The 20,294-nt window shown below is 34.2% G+C and overlaps 1 protein-coding gene across 3 annotated transcripts in view; it reads right to left on the bottom strand.

The window, feature by feature from the left end:
- Positions 1-6,834: 6,834 nt before the first annotated feature.
- The window catches only part of LOC139688348 (5'-3' exonuclease PLD3-like), an 81,192-nt gene continuing 67,732 nt past the window's right edge, over positions 6,835-20,294 (bottom strand). For all 3 annotated transcript variants that reach the window (XM_071585866.1, XM_071585869.1, XM_071585868.1), the window contains 8 exons: positions 19,497-19,631; positions 18,145-18,267; positions 16,918-16,986; positions 16,707-16,838; positions 16,341-16,480; positions 14,239-14,404; positions 13,160-13,259; positions 6,835-11,395 (listed from right to left, as the gene is read on the bottom strand). In XM_071585866.1, the coding sequence (XP_071441967.1) occupies positions 11,190-11,395; positions 13,160-13,259; positions 14,239-14,404; positions 16,341-16,480; positions 16,707-16,838; positions 16,918-16,986; positions 18,145-18,267; positions 19,497-19,631 (1,071 nt within the window). In that variant the 3' untranslated portion in view covers positions 6,835-11,189. The remainder of the gene's footprint in view (positions 11,396-13,159; positions 13,260-14,238; positions 14,405-16,340; positions 16,481-16,706; positions 16,839-16,917; positions 16,987-18,144; positions 18,268-19,496; positions 19,632-20,294) is intronic.

Here is a 20,294-nt window from a genome sequence, read left to right as displayed (position 1 = left end):
ACTGGGAAGTCTTTTATATATTTTACCTGTTATATCTGATGTGGCAAATGTATCAGAGTCGAGATAAACAGGCTGTCCTTGCCGCGCTGCGGGAGGAGCCTTCTCTTTGCTGACCCTGTTTTTATATCGTCGCATCTGGATTACTTGACAATAGAGGAACTACCACTATTTGTGTTCTGGCGATATGTTCCTTTGACAGCCAATTTAGCTGACCTTCCCGCTTAGTTATGGTCGGCCATCTTGGTCCCTCAGAGTATATATAGGCGGGCTGGTGCCCACTGCTTCCCAATCACTCTGACCCAAATTCCTTCCGGCCAATAAGCCTTCTCCCGGCCCTTTCAATACTACTGGAAAGAGTAATACTATAGCGACTACACCTATTCAGTGAAGTCATTCTTCATCTGGAACAAATGGGCTTCCGAAGATTATGTCAACACTCCACCAAATTACCCGCCTTTCTGAAGAGTTAGTTTTTGGCTACAATAACTTTATATGTACACAGGTTGCCTTCTTAGATCTGGCCAAAGCTTTTGATAAAGTGTGGATGGAGGGACTCATTCACAAAATAACAACTCTACCAGTTCCAACATATCTCAAAAAAATTATGAAGTGTTTTGTAACAAACCACTCTTTTTATACCTCAGGCTCCGATGCCTCTTCTGCAATATTTCCCATCACATCTGGCATTCCACAGGGTGCAGTGCTATCCCCCTTTTTGTTTAATTTGCATATAAATGACATTCCCTCATACCTGCATACTAATTTAATACTGTATGCCGATGACACCGCCATCTCTGCTCATTCACTTCACCCTAATAAAGCAATAGATTACCTTTAAGAGCATCTGGATTCCCTATATGACTGGATGTCCACTTGGAAACTCTAACTGCAACTAAATAAATGTAGGGTTGTAAACTTCTCGAAAATTAGCGGAAAGGGCAAAGGCCAGCCACTCTAATTCAGCTCTCAACCTATACCAAAGAAAAAAGAAGAGAAGTTTCCAGGAGTCATTTTAGATAAAAGATTAACCTACAACTCCCATCTCACCTCAGTCTTGGGAAAAAGGTGGGGCACCTACTATTCCCTGTACTGCCTATTTAAGCTGTCGTCACCCCTAACACTATCCACTAACGTATCCTTTATCTAACTATGATACATACCGTAGTAACTTTCGCCCCTCCAATTTGGGCTCACACCACCAAATCCCAGATAACAAGAGTCACCAGACACCAAAACAAAGTACTGTGTAACTTCTCTTTGACCCAATACTTTATCAGAAGCAACAATATACACAATTACAAATAAATGAAAGGACTAACTTTGTAGTTCCACACGAAACGAAACAATTTCGTGTGGAACTACAAAGTTAGTTCTTTCATTTATTTATAATGAATCGGTTCCATAAAGTTACGCCAGAAACCATTAATTATACACAATGACCTCAAAATTCCAACAATTCTGGATGACTTAATGTCATTAACTCAGTTTTAACTTTTCACTTCAATCCTCTACTAATTCACTATTAATGTATCTACGCAACTATGACTACGATGCTGACCAAATACACCCAAAACCAAAATTCACATTAATTTAATTAAATTACACCAGCACTGCCCTCACATTAAATGAACCACTTTAATAAACACCACAAACCGACCTCACCCTAACTCCCCATAAATAGCATTTGCTTGCTGGGAATGAGGAATGGCGCCCACTGACATCTTGCCAATTGCCACTGCTTCCCATTTTCATATCCTGTTGTTATTGCTCCACTCTGAAGAGGAATACTTTCCTAAAATTGGTTTTCTGTTATATTATTGTTTTCAATTCAATGTTTAGACTCCTTTCACTGTACTGATGCATGACGAAAATAAAAACTTTTAAACTGAAAAAAAACCTGGGATTGCGGTTGCTGTGAATTGGCTAGATGTGGGAATGGGTCTTGAGTCTCTAATCGCTCCATGCGGTTAAAAATAATTGTCAATTCAATTGGTGTTCTGTTTGAAAGTTATCCACCAGTATTTATTTCCATTGGTTTCCTTGAAGAGTGAAAAATATAATACTTGTTTCAATCCCTGTTGCTCGCCTTTCCTGTAACAAGTCATTCTGTTGAATAATTGGTTATCAAGAGTGCCAAATCAATTTCCTGAGGTACTTAAGGTAGTTATTGCCATTAAAAATAATTCATTTTGCATTTTTTGCCATTTGGGTTCATGGATCAGGAACCTGACTAGCTGGTAAATAAGACTTCAAAAAAAATTTCAAAAGATATTTTCTTGCTCTATTACTTAAATTTGACCATGCCATTTACAAAATTATTCAAAATTTGAGTGGATTTTTTGCCTTAGAGGTTATTTGTTCTAGCATTAATAGACAATCCTTGGGCCTTACATCCATATTATATTTCCATAAATTTTGGTTTGACAAAGAATGTAATTATATTTCTTTGTTTTATTGTATTTTTTAACGTTATACATAACTGTATTCCTTCTAGATGCATTTTGTATTCATGGCAATGTTGACAAATAAATATATTCAATTTCCTGTTGATACCTTATCTCCGTTTTTCTCGAATATTTATATATTTAGTCATCTCCCTTTTACTTAATTAGTCCACACATTCTGATCTGTTATAGCAGTCATAGAGAACATTTATTAGTCGAGGATGCTGGTCCTGAATTGGCTTTTCTGAAGCAAGAAAATGCTTTACCTTTGTGCTGAGGTGACCTTCAATTTTGAGTTTCCCATCAACATATTTAACAAATGGTCATTTTAAAACAATAAACTGTACTAGATATAGGAAAAGTAAGATTCCTGTAAATATTCTAAGGAATTGCTTTTCCTCTAAAAATATTAAACTGACTGATAAGAATTTTGGATTGATCATACAAATATATGAAAGACATGCCAATAATAGAAACTGTAATCAATGTTACCGCAAGTACATGCCTTTAAAACAAGATTGAACAAACAACAGTATAATTGTTTTTCAGTTACTTGAATCTCATAGTTTTAAATTAAAGTAGCTCAAAAAAGTTGAAAGACAGAAGCTGTTAATGAAAATGTTCATATTCTCCTTAATGGTCTTTCTTCCCTCTTGGGAAATTCTCCCATATGATTTGCTTGGCTCAGGAGATAGTGGCACTACGGGAAAACCTCTCACTTAATGGTCACCTCCAGCCATAAACACTGAAGAGATAAGCATGGTTTTCAATCCTTCGTCCCTCTCATCATTGATCAGATAACAAGCCTGGCTCTAAACAGCCACACAAATCACTTAATGCCTTCTTAGATGGAAAATATAGCTTGAGCCCAGAACATACACTGGTCGGCTTAATCCTTTAGGTGAACCTTTCCTGAATATCTTATTAAGGAATCTGCAATTAAGTATTAATCATTTAAAGAGTAAAACTGTAGATTTAAACTAAGGCGGTGCTGAATCTTTATTCAAATAAATAAATTTCTCCATGTTTATTAAAAAAGTTATTTTATTCCTTGCCAGTAATTCCAAAATAGGAATCAAATGCATAAATACAACAGCAGAAAATTGTCCTTTCAAAATTACGCCCTCACTCCATTAACATTAAGCAGTACAAAAAATATGTTCTCATTAATTTTTGCATTGATGATAACACACAAGCTATTTATACATTGAGAAAAATAACTACATAATATATCACAAGCTGGATTCAACTGCTTTAAAGAGAAGTCCTCCTTGGATAAAAATTCTCAGATTTTAAATCGAAAATTTTAAACATGACAATCGTTAAATTTTTGACATCACAAAAGATATCCAAAACTGTTCCTTGAGTGCTAAGGTAACAAGTAAATTTTGATTCCCAGCAGTCAACTTCATAGAATTAAGACTACTTTACCAATGACCATAAGCTTATTTAACTGGTAATTTGACAGTATCATATTGCTTATGGTGACAAGATTGAATAAGTGTGATATCTATTGCAGAAACTTCTTTGCTATAAGGAACACAATCAGGATGCAATCCTTATAAAAAAATCTTATCAATACTAATATTCGAAAGCCTTTATACAAAATAAATTTTCCAAATCATGAAGTAATGGTAACATTGAATACAAATGCTAAGGTCTCAACAAAAATGACATACAATTGTCAAAGGTTTGACATGGCACATTAGATATGCACTTAATTCTCCAAGAGCTTATCAGGAATTCTTATATTAAATATTAAAATCTTCCTGGTCGATGATTGTGCAATGTGTTTATATATATATATATATATATATATATATATGTGTGTGTGTGTGTGTGTGTGTATATGCACACACACATCCATACATACACAATTCTTATAGCATAATAAAATGTACATACAATTCTCACAGCAACCGATCTTTAAGTTAATAATCCTCAGGTCATCACAACAATTTTGCCAACACAATTGAGGTATTAAATGTTCATTTATACTACTACATTACACGAAACTGTAATTAACAAAAGAACAATTATATCGTGAACTAGCCATTCTCCATACCTACTCAATCTGGAGATAGAATAGCTCTTATTAAGCTAGAATGTAGATGGACTAAAAAGAGAGGCACAGATTGGTTGCAAAGGACTAAAAGCACATCCATATATAACATACCAACACCAACTATTAATAAAAAGAAATTATTGAAAACAAATTCAACTTATATTACTAACTCAAAAAAATGATTATTCTAATAGCAATAATAGCTTGTATAGCTTCAAGAAAATTACAATGGGATACAAATATATTCATAATACCTATCTTTGTAAATACATTTGTAAAATTCATTAACAGCAAAAGAATTATACAGATAAAATATCTAACATGAAACCATGCTTTATAAATTGCATCCTTAAGAGTAACTGCTAATGAAAGGCATACTGATTGGCTGCATAGGCTGTGTAGGTGGTTGCACAAGGCTGCGTAGGAATTTCCTCTTGGGATATTCATTGTTATCCAGGCACAGAATGCAAGTATCAGCATTTCAAAATTTTAGCATAATCAAAAATCATTACATCCGAGTAACAAAAATCTTGCTGTCTGAAAATAGTTGATATGCAGTCACTATTAGCAGAAATTTAGAATGCAATATTGGGAATACATTTACTGAGATAGGTACTTATTTCTTGAAATGAAGATGAGATCATACATAGATAGTTTGAGATCTTATCAAATGACATATTTTCAGCATTTGATCAAAACACTTGTTATACACATTTAAAATGTCTCAAATGCATGAATGCTTAATCCACAACTGGAAATGTTCTTCGCATTTGTTTATAAGCAAAGAATGAGTACAAAATTAACCGAAAACACTTTCCAATGCATCACATTTTTGCTTCTATATTAACCTATTTGAGATAGTGGTTTCTCAAATAATGAGACTATAAGGAAACAAGAGGCATGTGAGTTTTCCAATGCCTGTTCAAATTCTACCCTGAATTTCAACATGAAACTTTCTAAACTGCACCCTTTAGTATTAGAACTACTTGAGAATAGCCTTGTTCTGATTTACTCCAGAGTTCCAACCCCTCATTTAGTGTTCCCTCACTACAATTTATATATATATATATATATATATATATATATATATATATATATATATATATATATATATATATATATATATATACTCATATATACAGAAACAGATATAAGGAAAAGGGATAGGAACACATATAAAGGACGAACACAATAAAGGTGGGGAAGGCGGAATCGAACGGATCACAAGAGTAAAAATATTTCCTTGACCGGGACTCGAACCTCGGATCTTTCCACTTGCCGGGCGGATGCTCTTAACCACTTGAGCTATCGAGGAAACGTAATTTACCCTGAGATCCGTGGGTCTAATATGTCGCCAAGCGCCCCGATTCTTTAGCCAAGAGATGGCGTCAGGGTGGAAAGATCCGAGGTTCGAGTCCCGGTCAAGGAAATATTTTTACTCTTGTGATCCGTTCGATTCCGCCTTCCCCACCTTTATTGTGTTCGTCCTTTATATGTGTTCCTATCCCTTTTCCTTATATCTGTTTCTGTATATATGAGTATTTATTCGCCGTTTGGCGGGATTTCGTGTTTGAATGTGTGTATATATATATATATATATATATATATATATATATATATATATATATATATATATATATATATTTGTATGAGACATATGTATGTATATTTGTGTGTATATATATACATATATACATTTTTGATTTTCAACACCACAGTCACCCTCAACAAAAACCTCCACAATCTACACCATGCAATCCACAAATGTGGTTGCCCAGAAAAGCTCCAACAGAATAAAATCCACCACTTCACCAGACCTCCCACACCATAGAAAAACAACCCCACATCACATCTGATGCAGGACTCAACCTTTGCACCACCTATTTCCCCGGATCCCACAGAATGAAAACCTTTCTTAAAGAATTGTTTCTTATTTTACATGACAATGACGCAAACTCATCCTTACTGCCCCTCTCTTGCAAACAGACAACCCGCCAATCTAAAAACTTTTCCAAGATCCACTAACACTTTGGCCCCCACCCTGATAAATTTCCTCTTATTTCTCCTACTTGCAATTGCATCTGATAGTAGTAGTAGTAGTTTTAAGGGGAGGCGACAGCTAAGGTCATTTGCGCCATAGGGGATGGACAGGAAAGGATGAAGGGTGGAGAGAAACCCGGCGTCGGCATTAGCCTACTCTTTACGAAAGGCGCCAAGGGGTCCGCAGTTTAACGTCCCATCCGACGGACGGCGTACTCACTCAAAGTGCCCTCCACAAAGCACCTCAAGTAGGGATCGAGATACCTCTGAAAAATATTCAACACCGCCGGGATTTGAACCCGCGCCCTCAGGGTGGGAAGCCAGTACGTTAGCCCCCGTACCATCTCGATCCCCTTGCATCTGATATAAAGCATGTCGGCTACTCCTATCTTCCCACATCCCCTCATTGGCCCCTCACCTTTTTCCCACACTAATTGCCTCTTGAAAAACATTATCTATCTTTTGCCACGCAAACAATGCATGCTATAACTTCATATCATGAAATTAACTTCAATAAGGAAGTATAGTACCAACATATAGAAAAGAAGAAAGCTACTTGAGTCTTCCATTTCAAAATATCCACTTAATTTGCTAAATTGTTCATATTAGGTATTTTGTAGATCACCTATATCATTCCAAATAGATTAGAATGAGATGTCCACTTTGGAAGACTTAATGGCCAAGGAATGTCGTTTGGAGTATAATTAGCAGGGGCATGCTTACTCAATTGGAATAACAATGACACTGAGGTAAAAAATTGTCACCAATTCATGTCTAAAATCTAAAATAAACACTATACTGTTACAAACCCATTTAACACAACAAGCTATGTCCTAATAAAATATGGCTACATTTATATGCATACCTTTAAGGCCTCATACGTACAAATTAATATTGTATTATTAAATAATGATTATGCAGCCATCTTATATAGTGCAGAGAAGGATAATATCACAGAATTTTATAAATATTTATAGTAATTTAAGAGAAAGAGAGAAAGGTACCATTCACAGTGCATAAAAGCCAACATGGCACAAAAGATGACATTTAACTTGTTACTCCAAAAATGTAAATTAAATTACACCCTATCAAACTGGCTGTTTAAATCATATCACTACATTTAATAACTCAAGTAAATCCACACTTATTATAAATTTATCACCTTAAACCTGGCTTAAAAAAGTTTAAATTCACAACTTTAAGAACATTAAGCAAGTGTCAGCTAAAGAAGAGAATTTGATGGAGGAATTATTTAATGTCACAATTCTATTATATATGATATGGTTATAAAATATCCTTTATTAATTTCTACACATAAATTGTATCAATGCCCATAGATTGCATTGGCATGTGTGATTTCCCATAAACATGATTTCAAGTACTACTTGTATACATTATCTTTCTCAGTAAATTATTTTTTCAACTGTACATATGCGCAATGTAATGTACTGAAATGTAACACAAGACCATATCAATGAACCACCCTCAACTACTATAATTATTTCACATACTATTTGGAAGTTTTGAATTCGAATCTCTTACCAAACAACCATGAGGGTCTCAAATTAATATTTTATTAGGTACTTATCCCATTAAAAATTTTCCATGTGAAAATAGGAATTCACTGTAGTACTTTCCAATTATTCCACAGTAAATAAACATCTACTGGAGAATTTTTCCCATAGTCATTATTGACTTTCCATAGAAATGATGATTCTTCTTGTGGTAAGAAAAAGGTCATGCCATATAATGTATTTACAATAAAAAAATGATGTGGGGAACTCATCAGGGATGTGATTATTTTTTGAGTAATTGAAGAGGGCATGTGAATTACACTATAAAAGTGAGGTATGTTCCTTTTGATATTAAATACTTAAAAATTATAATTATGAGTTAATGATATGCAATTTTTTTCAAAGTGCAAAAACTGGAGAGGCAAATACAAAAGGGAGAATCCAAAAAAAAACCTGTGCACTAAATTTAGAAGCTATTGTTTTAAACCTCTCACATTGTATGAAATCAGAAACTAAACTGGAAGAGCAATGTATTTTCTTTTTAAATGACCAACCAAGCAAACCCTAAAACTAGCAGAATATGAAAAACTATAGACTTTGATCATATGCAAGTTATCCAGTAAGAAGGAAAGGAAAACTTTGCCCATTTCTGACCTGATTAATCAAGAAAAGACAAATATGCTCACTGAAATGACTTATGATTTAAAATTTTGATTGAAGGTTTGTTAGGGATATAAGACAAAGGAAACCTTTACAAATGTTTACTCTGTGTTATTTCGGCATTTTCAATATTAATCAGAGGATGATCCGATTAAAGTAAACAGTCACAGCATCTCCTTCAGTTCCTTGAATGAAAACCTTTCAGGTACATCTGGTTACCTTATGTTTGTTAAACAATTCTCTAATATATCTCCACTAAAATGGACTTTATTATTCCAAAATAATTTCTATGTTTTATGAGGTTTAATGAATCATACAATCATTATTAATTTATCTGATTTTGTTAACGACAATAGTTATGAATGCAAAACTTCTGAACATGGGTAGTTAGAATTGCTGTCGGATACTGCCAAGTTTTATTTTGAAGGATTCAATGTCATAAACACCATTCTTAGTAATGCAGTGGACTCAAAGAGATATGCTTATCGGATAAAGAAACAAGAGATTATTTACAATTCACAAGTAACATGGACAGCAGCATGGAAACAAATGAAGGTACACAGTTTAATTTTTATCCAACCAGAAATATTTTCAAGAGCTTGTTTATGGTAAATTGGTGAATGGTAAATTTACAGGGTGTGGCAACATTACTTCCTTTGAAAGCGTTTTGCGTTTGAAAAAAAGGACGTTTTGTTGCCACACGCTGTAATTGTAAATTTTAATTAAAATTATAAGCCAAAACTTTAACAGTCATCAGAATGAAACTTGTGATTTACCTGGATAACTTTTCATGTGATGGGGTTTTTGACGTACTCTAATGACATCCATAGTTTAATATTATCCAACCAAGAAAACTCATATTAAGTGACAACATAATATTCATACGATAGGTTTTCTCTGAGCTAATTAAGGAGTGAAATAAACTACCTTGGACAAGGTCAGAAATTGCTCGTTGAACGAACTGCAATTATTGTAACAAAAAAATAAACCACAATAAAGGGAAAGAACTATATACATATGCCATATGAGACACGTCAAAACAAAAGGATTACACTTAGTACACATGAAAACCATTACCTAATTTATAAATAAATCATATTATTTTCTATTTTAATCTCCAATAAAAGTAGGGATGAGCAGGAATGTTACTTAATAATGGCTGCTAAAACCTTAGGTCTGAAGATTTTGTTCCAAATATGACTCATAGGAGAATGTGTTTTTTCTTTCACAATTTTCAGCTTTAAAATATATTTTATCCCAAAGGAGAACAAATTCAACAAATTAAATATCAACCAACGTAGCATGTACTAACATCTCATGGATGGACATTTGAAATAAACAATGTTTTTGATTTATGTAGTTGGCACTTCATTTCAACAAATTTCTTCAACATTACCTTTTAAAAGTTAGGGATGAATTGTTGGAGGGTATGCTTATGGCTACAATGCAATGCAAGAAAACACAATATTTCACACTCATGGTGTTATATCTTTTGTCAAAACACACATTTCATGCTCACCCTTCGATAAAAATAGTGAACTCTTGATTATTCAGGTTCAGGTTATAAACAATACAAATGCAATATAGTTCTAAAGTCAATCAAGGGAGTATTTTGATTTTCTGATTAAAATATTTAGGAGGACACCTTTATCATCCTTAATAACACTGAAAATTTTCTGCTTTCCATGTGTAATATGCACTCAAAAAGAAAATTATTTTCCCATTCATCCTCATCCCTGAAATTCCTGCTCATCCCAAATAAAAAAAACTACCATTTACCGAATGACATGAACACATTAGGATTACATGAGAAAAGAAAAAAGGGCAAAAAGTAGTTCCAGAGGTGTACTAATAAAATTCTTGCAACCCTGACCAACTTAAAAAGTTTCTTGAATGGTAAATTGTCTCCCCTCACACCCAATATTATGAGCAAAATAACTGGAACTCTAAGTTCATTAATCTAAAAGTTGATTGAAACCACAGGCCTCATTAATAACCCTGTCACAAAGTGGTATGTCACAGCTAATGACATACCACTTTCTAAGAAACTTATTGCTAGGTTTGGGTATTCCACTCCAATAAATGAAGTATGAATTAAGGCAATACCTTGAATCACTCTCATAGGTAATGGAATTATGATGATTAATTTGTGCTGCATCAGCTCTTTTCAAGTTGAAAGATGTGGTTTCTTCACTAAACATGGATATGCGTTCACAAATGTTTAACAGCTCCATCACATGAGTGATTTATTGAGAAGTAGCCTTCTAACTTCTGATCCCAATATCCACAAAATCTCTACCCACGTGCTGCTCATGGCTTCTGGGGATACATTTGTCAATAGTTTTCCACAGGAATCTTTTGGGATGGAAGTTAAAATACCAGTATGCTTCATTACTAGTAATGCCATGAGTATTTGAGATTAAAAACTGTAGAAACAACACTTCCATCTTCAGAGAAAAAAAAACACTACTGCTCCATATTGAGATGAGCATAGTCTGAATTCCAGTCCCTCTCAAACACAGCCTCCAATTGATCACGAATATTACTCTCTCCTTCAGTTGAATCAGCAGAATCTTCCTTATCATTAGACAGAAAATTATGGATTGGATCCTTGATAACGAAACCTACCCCACCTGTGTTAGTAAAATAATCTCCTGCCCAATTTGATGTCCCTTTAATAAAAAAAATGTTGAAAAAATTGTTAAATTAAATCATTACTCATTCTATACATGGCACTTTAAAGAAAAAAAGGAACATAGAATCAAAAGATTATTATTTTATTCAAATCACGATTATGAATTATAAAATAATTTATTGTACCAAGTTATTTAAATCAATAATAATAATATTGGTATTTTTCAAGGTAGGATTTATTATTATTATTACTATTACTGCTTCAGGTAGGATTTAGAAGTACATAGCCTACAAAATGGAACATATACAATGCTGCATTTCTTCACCTCTCGTAACAAGACACCCAACTGACATTTGATATGATAATAAACCCTTCTTAAATCCTCCATTTTTAACTGAAATCAAAGTGGTCTTCACAGCATGAGGAGCTGATTATTGCAAATTGTTCCCAACCCTCTAACGGTATTATGGGTAATCTGTTATTTCTCCATTTTTGGAAAGGTACAAATATCCTTTTCAGAATTCTTCACACCCATAGTGTTATAATGTTTGTCAAAACACATATTACGGTCACCCTTCAATAATAATACAGTAAATCTTGATTATCCATGCTATTCTCCAAACTACTCAAAATTTTATCATAATTACAGTTGTAAAGACAACTGAAAGCTTTGAAACTTTAACGTACGTTAAAAAAAACACAAATTTGAAATACACTTTTCTTAAAAGTTTTTTATTTCACAAAATAAAATGTTTTTATTCTCCTTCAAGGTGAGCAAATAATTCATTTACCATCTACAATGCTTAATTTAAACTGGTATCATATGATGAATATGAATCCATATCAGTGGTCCTTAGTCAATACTTGTCATTTGCCAGTCATTTGTTTTTTCCTGACTATGTGATTGGTTTAGATTTCTGAGGAAAAAATGTTCTGTTATTCATTTGATAATAGTTCTGTGTTCTTGTAAAACTATTATTCCACTCCTATAAAAATGGCTAAAAACCAGAAAAAATTTACTTTTCATTGAAAAAAACCTGAATTATTCACAAGGAATAAAAACGCTGAGTCTCCGTACATCTGTTTATATCACGACCATATTTTCCACGCCTTTCGGGTATCCTTGTTTTCAAGTATCCATTAGCATGGATAATCAAGAGTTTGCTGTTTGTGAGGTTTACTGAAAGTAACACTAACATTAAACAAGCAAAGTCACCATAGCCAGAAACATTAGCCACAGGCCAAGGCAGTACGCGTACCAGCATATAATGTCATGACTTAGCTGTACGTGGCCAATTGAAATATGTATTTCATTTTCACAGGAACTCAAAAAATGAGCAAAATTCAAAGTCGCACACCTTAATTTTATCATTGCTATGGAAACAAAAATAAAATTCAAGAATGTTACTTCACATTTTGATTAATGAACACTTTCTGAAAATGAGTGCAGAAAAAAAATCATGTCAAGACTCTGTTAATACAGAATACGTTGCAGCAATTGGCAAGTGTCCATTTAAATTTTTTCCGGTTCAACACATCTAATTTGAAGGAATATAAATCTTAACTAGGCTGCAAGGGGTGGCGAATAACCACATTCAGCAGCAAGGCTCAAGGGATGATAATGTCAAAAGATATTGCATTAAATCTGGTCAAAACGGTGCATACTATCATTTTCAAATCGAATTTCATGGCTCAAAAGACTGATATGTACATAGTAAAGTTATACATACATTGTGATAGCATTACAGATGATGATGCTATTGATACTGTAAGAAAATAGTGAAATTTTGTGCATACTTACCAATATAAGCAGCATTATCAGTTACCATGTACTTGTTGTGGTTGACACGAGCAAATGGTATTTTGGCTTGAGATGGTGTGCTTGGAACACGGAAATATTTCTGAAAGTGACATTGTAAACAATATATATTAAATAAATCTTAATAAGGATTAGGCAATTTTTTGCTACCAGTTGGTGACTGGAGATTAACATACCCAATGCAATTCTTAATAATACTGAAACAGACTATATAATACGACGTACTCTCTGTATATGTGAAGTACTGCGTAACAGAATAAAGAAATACTACATATTAGAATAAATGAAGTATAGAAATTTCATTTATGTTTCTTCTTTTTCTCATGTATTTATGAGATGAAATAACTGTAAATATAGCAGAGATTTGTATAAAATAGAATGCAATTAGAAAGGCATGCTTCCAGTCTAATTTATTTTTACGAGACTACTTAAAATTATTGTGTACATAGGCCTGTAAATGCTTGAATTTTTTCAGTTTGCATTACATAACATGCATTGTCATTTTTTCGATAATCTGAACAATTGTGTATGGATAACACACGCGTTATCGATGGGAAAATACGGTAATAATGACTCATTTTTCCATTTCCAGTTTAATCCTCATGCATAAGATTTTTAAAAATATATGCTACAGAAGCATCTTTGGTTGGGCATTATAAAAAAAAGATACATGATGGATCACAATATTTCCATTAATTCTACAATTAATTTTTCAGCAGTCAAAAACTGGATAATTGAAAACTGTGAATACTGAAACAACATGGGGGCACAAATATAAGTTTGTAACTCAGATTTTGAAAACAAGTATTTCAATATTTTATGACAAACCCTTAATTAGACTTAAGTCAAATGACTTTGTGAACAAAATTAGGAAGAAAATTTTGCACATAGATAAACTATTTTTTAAAACAAGCCTGGTATCTAAAGGGATCATTGAAGGATATGCAACCCTAACATAAGTGTTTGACTAATGTCGGCAGGTAGAAACAAAAATTAATTCAGGTCTGGAAGATATTACCAAGGAAAAGGAGGAAAATAGTAAAAAATGATGGAATACTTACTGCTTCGATATCAACCCAAGGATATGCACCCGTAAGATCAGTTAATGATTTAATGAAGTGTGGTAATGATGGACGAGTCTGATTCCATACACTAACTAACAGTCGAATTTTTACTTTCTGTTCAATAGCTGCAGTTCTCAGGCCATCATCAATCTGGGGCCAAAATCTGCAAAAAAACCATTTTGAATCATTCAGGAAATTTTGAAATGATTTAACTTAATTTTATAGCAATCAATGGGAAAAAAGTAAGCAAAAGCAACTTGATTTTTGATGTGCTTCAGTTACTTCACCCCTTGACCCAATTATAGAAAATTAACTAACTTTCTGATATTAATAATAATAAAACATTTTATTATCCAGTGATCAAGTGGTTACAACTGTTAAACTTAATAGAGGACACGTCAGGGTAAAGTAACAAAATACATACAATGGATACATGACACAAATAAGATATCATTAAGATATTCAGCAATTGAATAAAACATTTTTAATTTTAAGAACCTAAGTAGATTGACTTTAAATGCAGCCACACTTTTTTGGGTCTTAATCTCAGCTAGGAGTTTATTATAAAGTTGAAGGCCCATAAAATTTGGACCAGCACCTGCATTTTTTGTACGTACATATAAAACGTTTAGCTGCTCATTCTGCCTTGTAGAATATTTATGGATATTACAATTTTCACATACTCAGATAGATTTTTTTTTGTATGTCTTCATCATCATCATCAGTATTTCAATCCTAAGATTGGTTAACTGCAGCCCTCCATTCTTCCCTATTTACTGTTAATTCCCTCACCCTCAAAAAGGTTTCCTGTTTTACGTCCTTCTTAATTTGCCCTTTGTACTTTGAGAAGTAATTGGTAGCCAACACAGTCGAAAGATTTCGAGAAATCGAAATACATTGCAGCAACTTCCATTTTTCTATCTAGAGCATTTAAAGTCTGGGTTATTAACTGATAGTTAGCAGAAGATGTAGATTTATGTTCCCTAAAACCAAGCCGAGTTGGTGAAACGAGATTAGAAACCTATAATAAGGAAATTAATCTAACATAGAATGCCTTCTCAAATAGCCACTTAGTAACAATTTCAAGAACAATAGCTTCAGTCTATTCTGCTGAAAAGTTTCAACATCATTCTCAAGAAGTAACTATAGACCAAGCATTAAATAAATAGGATACGAGAAAGAAATATATTTATTACCAAATACACTAGATATGCATGCACTATTTTAAAGAAATGCTGAGTTGAATCACAAAAAATGTATGAATTATTATTTTTATGTAAACTATGTACTGGAGGTGGGGATGTGGTTATCTAGGGGTAGAGCATTAGACTACTGACCAGACGGCCCAGGTTTAACTCCTGAGCACACCAACAGGCACCCATTAGCTTCACCCAAGATGTATTATTTTTCAGATACTAGTCACTATTACTTGCCCCAACAACCCTGATGTTTGAATTTCGCATGCCTTAGTAAACTCTACTGGGTGAACTCTACTCTCAGCTATCAAACCTTTATTGAGACCGTGGCCCAGAGAATATTTTTATGGCTATTTTGCCGGAAAATATTTACCAGCAGCTGACAACTTTTACAGGCAACACAAAATGACCCCACTACTGAGAGGAAGTAGCTCTCAGTAGAAGGCATTAATGGCGCAGATCAAGGAGATCGATCTGGCATCAACAGCCACAGCTTTGGGCAAGAGTGAAGTTCATGGAATCGGCTGAAGTACTGCAATGCGGAAGCCAATGGGAAACTACCACATTAGTCTCTCAAGGAGATGCAGCCCTGCACTCCACCTATTTATGACATGATGGTATCCTTCCCGGTAAAATATTCCAGAGGTAAAATAGTCCCCCAATTGGATCTCCGGGTGGGGACTACTGGGAAGGGTACATTGGTCAGGAAAGACATGCAGGATAGGGACATGGAAATCCTTAGGGGTGAGTGGAAAGCTGGAGAAAGCCAATTACCATACATCAGATAGGGTAGGATAAAGGCCTGCAGTCCACCAATTTTAAGATTGTACGACCAGTGATGAATCGAAAGTTACAGATATGTTTTATAGTATTTAAGACTGTAAAAAAATAAATGGCTCATACCTTATTTTGGGTGTATATAAAGTTAGCGGATAATAGTCCATGACAGCAACATATATAAATTTCTCTGCATGCTTAATTACATCCAAAATTGCATCCAGATCTACAGTTCTTCCCTTAGGGCAAAATGATGGAGGCGAGCTCTGAAATGATACCAAGAAAAATGAAAATAAGAAATATAAAGTGGCATGACTAGAGTAAAAATCCAGGGTGCATTAAAAACAAATCCAACATTGTTTATGTTAATTTAAATTGTCACATGAAAAGCGAGGGGATAGTGAGAGTAGGTCTTTAATTTATTAGTAAATTATTTCAGATATCAGAAGTATTGAAACTATTTTTAAGGCATAAAAACATTATCTTACTTACTGATAAATATGTGAGTGTGTTAGAGCTGTTGAATGTCAGATTCATTGGTGTATCACGACCATATGGTGTAGAAAACTGGTCTGGCCATTTTGGAGGAATTTGGGCCCCTTCTTGACCCAGGAACCAATATACCTGAAGGCAAATACTTGATTGAGTGCACTGGGCTACAAACATACTCTCAACAACGGAAATGAAACAGCAAAGCACTTACGTCAAAAATCTTTCCAATGTCTGAAGCCAAACAACTGCAGTTATAAACGGCAGCACCCATTTCTTTCACCTTCCAAATAAAATAATTAAACATACAAAATAGATAGCTTATTGAAAACAGATTTGAGTTGACAGGGTTTATTTTGCAATCATAACAGTGCTAATCATGAGCTTACTTATCAATCTAATGTAAGTGACAAAAGAGTAAAATAATCTCCTGGCATCAACACATTGACTGACAGAGAGCATAAATTATTTTATAGGAAAGTTGTAAATGCCTCAGTTGCAGAATATCTGGTTTAGGAGTGATGCTCTATAATGGCTGCTCTGATTTGCAGATATATTAAATAATATTCTTTGCTTCAATATTGAAGCCTATGCATTCTATTTGTGTTCCTACTAACAAATATGGAAAGGCTTAGGGGCCATCATGGAATTCCTGAGTTATGAGAATGAGAAAATGAATCATTTTGATTTAGCCTTGCATATATGCAGCATCTATTTCAGAATGTGATGGAATTAATGAAGAATACATGGAAAATAGCAAAGAGGTAATGGTAGATTATACAAAAATAAATATGAACATTAATTTAAACAGTCATTGATGAAGACATAAAAAAATCCAAAATGATCATAAAAAGGCCTCTGTGCCATTCCCCTATACCTACCTCATTGAACATATACCCCTTTATTCCCTTCCCTTTACCCCTTTATTCCAGCATACATTGAAAAAATATGCTAAATTCTACCAAGATGGGTAAGTGTAACCACTGCTTTTTTAGAGCAGTAATCCTGATGAGAAAAGCTCAACTACACAGCCCTATTCTATGAATATAATTTTAGCAATCCGATGGCAATACTCTAGGATCTTTTTACTATACATTTCAGCAAGCATACATATTAATCCAAAAGGTCTGATACATCTAATAACTTAGTAAAACTATACTTAGTTTATTACTAATGTAACTCTTTTAAGTAGAACTACATAAAAATACAGCTGATTGGGTGACATACCCATCATCAATACTTGAGCACCAAATAATATCCATTTATTGTAATTTAATTATGAATTGCAGGGTAAAATGTTTGCAGGCAATTACTGTTGGACTAAATGTCAAGTATGTTTTACTTTTTTTAAAAATACCTTTGATTAGGAAAAATTAATTTTCATTCATGAAAGAAAACACATTAACTGCATTCCTTTTTGTTGGTAGAAGAGTTTACTCACCTGAGTAAGAGATCTCCAATCCATATTAGCGCTCCCCACATAGAAATGTTTACGGTCTACCAACCAAAACTTTGTATGAAGGACACCTCCACCAACGAGATGAGGAAAATTTAATGACCGAACCTAAGGTGAAAAAAAGAGTAGAATATTATGGATACGAGTACATAGCAATTTGTAATGCTTTTTATGTCACATCATATCTTATCTCATTCAGTGGAACTTCACCAATAAATATAAAATGAGATAATGAGGGAAGAGCTAATATATCAACATAATCTGTGTATTCAGCACAAGGAAAGGATAGCGGAAGGTCAGTGTACAGAGTTTCAAGCAAAAACTTTGTATGGTATGTAATGATGCTTGAGAAGAGATATAAATCCAGAATCAAATTTTTGAAGCAGGATAAATAAATACATAAATATATGCAATATATATATATATATATACACGAGGGTCATCCGGAAAGTAGTACCCGTTCGTGCCTCATGAAGTGCTGACGACGCGAGTAGCCGCTGGACGAGGTCAGATAGCTTCAGTGGCTTGTCTGCCTTCTCTGAGCCAAGTTGCGTGACGCTAGCATTGCCTGTGTTGTTTCTGTGATTGTTTACAATGTTTAAAAAAATTGAGAACGCCGCCAGTTGTGAAGTGAGGGCAGTGATTAAATTCCTCAATGCAAGAAACGTTCGCCCATGTGATATTCATCGCCAATTAAAGGAGGTGTATGGAGACAATGTAATGGACGAGTCGTCTGTTCGGCGGTGGTGTCGCAACTTCAACATGGGGAGGGGGAACACACACGACGATGAGCGTTCGGGGAGACCGTCTGTCATTACAGACCAACTGGTGAGCTCAGTTGACGAATTCGTGAGGAACGATCGGCGCGTCACAATTGACGACATCTGTGAGCATTTTCCCAATGTTTCTCGAACAATTGTTCATGAAATTGTTAAACACCATCTGCATTATGCAAAAATTTGTGCAAGATGGGTCCCTCGCGTATCTCAATGAGCTGGCGGCGAAGGACTATGCAGCAGGAATACAGAAACTTGTCACACGTTATGACAAATGCCTTAATTTGCTTGGAGATTATGTTGAGAAGTAGTTTAAAGTATCCTCTTTCAAATAAAATTTTTTATGTTTGTTAATATTTACTTTTGTGTCTTTATTTCACGAACGGGTACTACTTTCCGGATGACCCTCGTATATTTCAAATTCTATCATCCAAACTGCATTATGGTGATGGTGTTAAGGACTTACGTGTAGTGATGACTTGCCTAATAAGCTGGATTTAAACTTTATATCCTCTACAAAGAATAATGCTAGTTGAATTATTTAGTTTCAGGGACACTTACTTCGGCCGCACCTCTTTTTTGAAGTATCTCAGTATCAACATTAGGCTGCCACTGTGTTGGATAATTTTGAGCAATACGTATTCTCAAACCCCTTTTTGTCCCTGCTAGAAGAAGCGATTGAAATATTTCTTCTCCCTGAAAAAAATTTGCAGAAATTAGACAATTTTACATACCATGTACTATCCAGTGAATTCACAGAATAAATTAAAATTTCAAGTTCTGGTATTTATTGACATGAATTTTTGTGGGTAATCAATCACAAAAATCTGGTTCTAATGATAACTGCATCATGGGCAGAATATGGAACAACACCTATTGATAAAATTCCAATTACCATCTGTACATTTTGTAAGGTCCAGTGACCAGATTCCACAATCTGTGGTTTTTCTTTGGCATGATACCCTGAAAAATGACTTGAGATCTAATTCTGGCATCCAGTAGTTTAAAAGGGGAATAAAATTTTTCAAGTGACCTGGTTTAATGCCCCTAAATCATGGCTTGGCACTTAGCAGCTTATGGCGGTCACCTTTCCTGGACCTCATAGTTGATTCACTCTTGACACAATACTTGGAATCATCTTAATTACAAACCTTTTGTATTTTACTGATTTTACATGATTTTTCTGCCATTTCTTATTCCACACAGGCAGAAAAAAAATACGTCACCAAGTCTCCAAGAAAAGTTATGGTCATTGATGAAGTTTTATCGTTTATCAGATTTATTTATTGAATTAAATAACTTTGATGATTTATGAGACACTTGTTTGCCTTCGGTCCGTAATAAAAAAAGGCTCCAGTT

This window comes from Hetaerina americana, unplaced genomic scaffold (genome assembly GCF_022747635.1).
Source record: "Hetaerina americana unplaced genomic scaffold, ioHetAmer1.1.p SCAF_2, whole genome shotgun sequence".
Lineage (NCBI taxonomy): Eukaryota > Metazoa > Arthropoda > Insecta > Odonata > Calopterygidae > Hetaerina > Hetaerina americana.
The sequence above is the reverse complement of the archived record's forward strand: the minus strand, read 5'-3'. Positions and strand labels throughout refer to the sequence as shown.